Source organism: Otolemur garnettii, unplaced genomic scaffold (assembly GCF_000181295.1).
Source record: "Otolemur garnettii isolate 467f Iridium unplaced genomic scaffold, OtoGar3 scaffold00006, whole genome shotgun sequence".
In the NCBI taxonomy this organism is placed as follows: domain Eukaryota; kingdom Metazoa; phylum Chordata; class Mammalia; order Primates; family Galagidae; genus Otolemur; species Otolemur garnettii.
In genome coordinates this window covers 26,296,389-26,302,101 of record NW_003852401.1, presented here as the reverse complement: position 1 = coordinate 26,302,101, position 5,713 = coordinate 26,296,389, and the positions used below count along the sequence as shown (strand labels likewise).

Below are 5,713 nucleotides of genomic sequence, written 5' to 3'. Positions count from 1 at the left end.
AAAAAAAAAAAAAAAAAAAAAAAAATCAATCTATCAAGCACTTAAAGACAAAGCCTGAAGTTTTTCCTCCACTCCTCGTTATCAGGCTAAATTTGGTATTTTCCTGCCTTCACGCTTGTCTCTGCGGATTACTTACATACACGTGCACACATGCATATACCTACCCATATTTATCTTGCTTAGATGTAAGTCAAATACCATAAAGCACCCATTGAATTTGTAATTCAGTGATTTTTTTAATGTATCCACAGAATTGTACGTTCACACCACAATCGATTTCAGCACATTTTCATGACTCCAGAAAGAAACCTCATGACCATCAGTAGTCATTCTCCATTTCTCCACAGTCCCCCTAACCCTAGGAAATCACAAATCTACTGTCTGTCTGTAGCTTTTGCTATTGTTGGATTTTCACGTAAGGAATCCTACAACATGTGGTCTTTTGGTTTAGCTTACTGTATTGGGATAATATTTCCAAGGTTCCCCCCAGTCGTGATATGTATCCGCACTTCAGTGCTTCTCACTACTAACCCTCCATTATGTAGACACACGACCTTTTGTTAACGCACTCATGGGTTGATGGACATTTGAATTGTTCCCAGTTTTTGGCTGTTATGAATAATGCTACTATTAATGTTCACGTGTAAATTTTTGTGTGGAAATAGGCTTCCATGTCTCTTGGGAACATACGTAGGAATGGAATCACTGCAATATACGGAGCTCTGTTTTAACTTTTGGAGGAACTTTCAAATTGTTTTCCAAAAGGGCTCCCATTCCCTAGTCCCTCCTGCAGCGTGAGAGCTCTAGTTTCTTCACACCCTTCCCAACACGGGTCATTACCCATCTTTCTTATGATAGCCATCCTAGTGGTTGTGAGAAGGCATCTCACTGTGGTTCGATCTGTGTGTCCCTGATGGCTAATAGAATGCATACTCCTTAAAGAACAATTTTCTTATACTTTTAAAACATTAAATAATGAAGATGCTTTAGGAAATGAAGGAGTCCAACCTGTGCTTGCTGCTGCAGCTTTCTCCAGGGTTTTGCTTCCTTGCATGAAGACACAAGCGGCTGCCGCTAGTGTAAATGTGCTCCAGCCGTTTCCTTCCATTCTGTTCACCATTTAGAATCCTGGGGTGGGGGTCATTGCCCTGCTTTGGGTTGTGCCCACCCTTTGGTTTTTATTTTTCCCTAGACAGTGCACAGCATGAGTGTGGGCATCCTGAAAGGAAGTTGGGGTGCTCTTGAGGAGGCATAATGGATGCCAAAGTTGGGACTAGGATCCAGGTTCCCTGCCTCTCTGGTTGTATCACATTACCAAGATCGGGAGCAAAGCAGGTCAGGTCAGAAACCTCATCACACAGGGTGGCTAATATTTATGCCCTAGTGCACAATGTCACAAAGAAAATATAATATGCCTTATAATATTTAAATATTATATTTAAAATTATAATGTTTAATGGCACATTGAATAGAAGGCATGTTTAAAATATTAATATAAGACTTCCTTGGATCCTTAGTAATCTCTGTTGGTTTCTACTATCCGTGGTAGTATTGGTATTGTATGCTTTGACCTAATTGTGGGTTAAATACATTTTTGTGAACTAGCCTGAGAATCCAGCCACCAACATAATAATGGAATGAGAAAATGTGTTCTGAGTTCCAAACACATGGCTAAGAAATGAGCATTCAGAGGTCAGCCAGTTGGTAAGCTGGGAATCGCTGGCCAGCAGACTCATGCCAACGGGTGTGAGTACACAGTGTCTACTGAGTCTAATTTTCTATCACATGTGTGGCTCTTGGATATCAGAAGCGTTGGCTAAGAGTCAGCAGTGTCATTATGGGTGGCGCAAAGATCACTTCACTTGGAGCAGTTTGAGGAAAATACAGTCCTTGGGAATTGTAGATAGCGTCTAAGATGATGGCAGGGAGGTTCTCATAATGGTCCTCTGTTACAGAAGGCAGCCAACCAACGGGTTGAGCTGCTTGAAATGGGAATGGCCGCTCAGAGTTTACAGGACTCCTCTGAATGGCCAGGGAGACAGAGGCAAACATCCTGGATCTTTTTCTTGGGCTTCAGACTTTCTTCTCCTGCCATCATCCTTTCAGTATTGGGCAACAGCCGTGTGATTGCAGGGATCCTAGCCTCTGAATTTGTATTGTCAGATAGTAAATATTATATAGGGCCAGGCACAGTGGCTCATGCCTATAATCCTAGTACTCTGGGAGGCCAAGGCAAGTAGATTGCTTGAGCTCAGGAGTTCAAGACCAGCCTGAGGAAGAGCGAGACCCCATCTCTACTAAAAATAGAAAAACTAGCTGGGCATTGTCATGACTGCTTGTAGTCCCAGGTACTCAGGAGGAGGCTGAGGCAAGAGGATCACTTGAACCCAAGAGTTGGAGGTTACTGTGAGCTGTGATGTCACAGCACTCTACCCAGGGTGACAGAGACTGTATCTCAAAATAAATAAATAAAATCTCAAAATAAATACCTATTTGGGCTAATTTGATAAATAAATAAATAAAATGTGCACCAACAGGCCACAGAAGCATTTTGGCCAGTTATGCCCATTGCCCAATCAAAACACAAGTTTTATAACACGATAGCAAAGATTGCATCTACGATTGTGATGATTTTTTTAAATAATCGCTTCATTTAGATTTTTCTATTTTAATCCAAGGTACTCTTCAGCGGAAATAAGGAAACAGTTTACTCTCCCACCAAACCTGGGCCAGTACCATCGACAGAGCCTCAGTACCTCTGGCTTCCCCTCTCTTCAGCTAGTAAGTATGATTACGGGTTGACCTGCAAACAGTCAAGTGTGGAAGTGCCAGTGGGTGTGTTTGCTTCCTGATTCTCCTAGGTCTGCCTAGGACCACTTTACAGTCTTCAACCCCCACCTCCTAACTGCATGGTTGCGTTCCACATCAGACCATCTCTCTTCTCCCTCCATCAGCCAGGGCTTAGAGTGCAAAGAGGACCTTCCTGTGGTTCTGACCTCTCTAGGCTGAGCGGGCATCCAGGCTGCTCAATTTCATCCAAATTATCTGGGGAACAGAGACAACCTGGAAACTGACCACCACATGTAGTATGCTTTTCATTTGAAAAGTATGTTCCAAATTCTGAAAAGCCACCCTACAAACCTTCATTCTGTAACATCATTTTCTTGGAAGTATAATTTACATAGCAACAAAATAATAACATTTACCCATTTGGGCTAATTTGATGAATTTGAGCAACTTAGGGTCATTTAACCTCTACTTAATTGATAGGGAACACTCACCTAATCCAAAAAGTTCCCTTGTGCCCTTTTGCAGCCAGTCTCCTCTCCCAAACCCCATCCTCCACCCAGGCCATCACTGATCTATTTCTGTTACTGTAAATTTGCCCCACCTGGGACTTCAGACACTGTAATTAGACTCGCACAGGATGTACACACCTTCAATTTTAAAACACATTTCACTTTTAAGTTGAAGGTTGCCTACGTTTATATATTAACACCAACTGTTGACTGTGTATAGATCTATTTTATTATTTGAGGACCAAATGGTAGACATGTGCCAAGTGAGATAACTCTGACTTAAATGAGATGGTTTGTCAAACCCCAAGTGAGTATTCACTTCCTTTGTGAGCAGGCTCCAGCCCTCCTGTACTCACTTCCTCACACACAGCCCCGCAGCACTTTCTTGCTGGTTCTAGTGGTTATGTGGAGGAGGTTAGGTTATTTTTTGTTTCTTATTACTTCAAAACCACTTCTGCTCTTAGAAATTTTGTAACCTTCCACTCTCTTTCCGGTAGCCGCCATTTTGTCTCCTGTAACAATTTACACGCCGAGTTAACTGTGTATCTTTTAAAGGTATGTTTTACCGGAGTGATTTGTGGTTATTTCAGAAGGATGATTTTGTGTATTGTGTCATTAATGAAATCGTGGTACTGAAAAACCGTATATAGCACCTTTTACTGCAAGAGGTAATTTGTGATGCCATTTCTTCAAAAAGTCTATTTATGATGGAGCGGCTTGCTAGCCTGCCCTCCGATTTGTACTTTTCCTGTCTGTTTCCAAATCGCAGGTTACAATAAAAGCACATCAAGTGCATCGTGTCCATATTTTCAGATATATTATCTGTGCTGTAAACCGACCTAAATTAGATATGCTTCTGGGTTTAATTTGGTGCTAATATATATTTACTTGAAAACCAAAACATTTAAAAAAAAATTCCGACTCAAACTGTATCCCCAAATATGCATGATTTAAAAAGCAACGGTATGTTTTGAAATTTTACGTAAGGCAGGGGATCCTGGGGGTTTGCTTTTTTGTAAATTAAGACGGCAGCTTTCTGTAGTAGCAGTCCCGGAGATGGTGTGGACACCACTATTAAGAGACTTTAAGGAAGTTTAGTGAAAAGGCTTTAACCCCTTCTCTCCACCCCAGCTTCACTTTAATGCTGCAGCCTGAAATTTGTTCAGGAAAAATTCTTTTTGTTATGTACAGTGGCAAAGAAAAGCAAATGCTTAATAGTTGCAGATATTCTGTTGGTAGTTGCTGCCTCCTCAGTAGTTTTTGATGAAAGGGAATTTTGATAAATTATTTCATTAGGTAGTCAAGTTACGAGATTCAGCCACCCATTTTCTAAAGGAAGATATCAAGCAGGTGCAAAAGTAAGCAAAAGTGTTAAACTCTTGCAAGAATGGTGTGTTCCTACGGGTCATGCAATCCTGGTTCTGTTTGCACATGAACATTCTATAAAGTGCATTACTGCTGGTTACTGCTGGTTACTGCTGGTTACTTTTCTGAATCGCCTTTCCTATCTCTCTGCTCTGTCACAGCACAGTCTGTTGCCCTTATTCCTTCTACCTGAAGAGCAGGAGGCATGTGGGAGCCAAGAGACTTGAATTCTATTTCTTTTTTTTTTTTAAACAGTCTGTTAGAAAATCTAATGTTTACTTTCTGTTATGTTGTAACATCAGAATAAGGAGGCTGTTCTTTCCCCTGAGTCATCGCCCTAAATGAGGATTCCCCAAAAGAAATCATCACCTTAAATGCTGATTTCCTTTAAGAAATTCCTTCTTTTAAGATACATATTTCTTTTCATAAATAGTAGAACATCTCAGCACAATTCATTTCGAGCAAAACAAAGGAGTGGTTTATAAACCACTGAAGATTCTCAACCTGAGAAACTCAGTCTCAGTCTGCAGATTCTCAACCTGACGCAGCGTTAGGAAGCTTTTCTTACCTGAGAGGCCATGGATTGTTCATTGGATTACTGTAGAACCTCTGTAAGTTGACCACTCAAGGGACGATACAAAGTGGTCAACATAGGGAGGTGGTCAATATAAGGAGCTGGGCCTACTGTACTGATTCGTGCATGTGGTACATGTCCAGTCTATGAAAATTAGGTCAACTTAAGGAGGTGGTTCACCTATGGAGATTCTACTGTATTTTGGTCACTTAAAAAACAAGAACAAGTGCATTTGGACCTCTGTTTCTCTTACCTTTATTTAGATAGCCACCATTTCAACATAAAATGGTTGTTTAATTTTGAAAGCAATTAATTGGGCTGGGCACCTGTGGCTCAAGTGGCTAAGGCACCAGCCACATACACCTAAGGTGTCAGGTTTGAATCCAGCCTGGGCCCACCATAACAACAATGACGGCTGCAACCAAAAAATAGCCGGGCGTTGTGGCGGGCGCCTGTGGTCCCAGCTACTTGGGAA

The 5,713-nt window shown here is 41.4% G+C and overlaps 1 protein-coding gene across 1 annotated transcript in view; it reads left to right on the top strand.

Annotated features, from left to right (window-relative positions):
- DOCK8 (dedicator of cytokinesis 8) overlaps positions 1-5,713 on the top strand; it is a 217,001-nt gene that overhangs the window by 38,059 nt on the left and 173,229 nt on the right. The window contains exon 2 of the mRNA XM_012814018.2: positions 2,679-2,781. Within this exon, the coding sequence (XP_012669472.2) occupies positions 2,679-2,781 (103 nt within the window). The remainder of the gene's footprint in view (positions 1-2,678; positions 2,782-5,713) is intronic.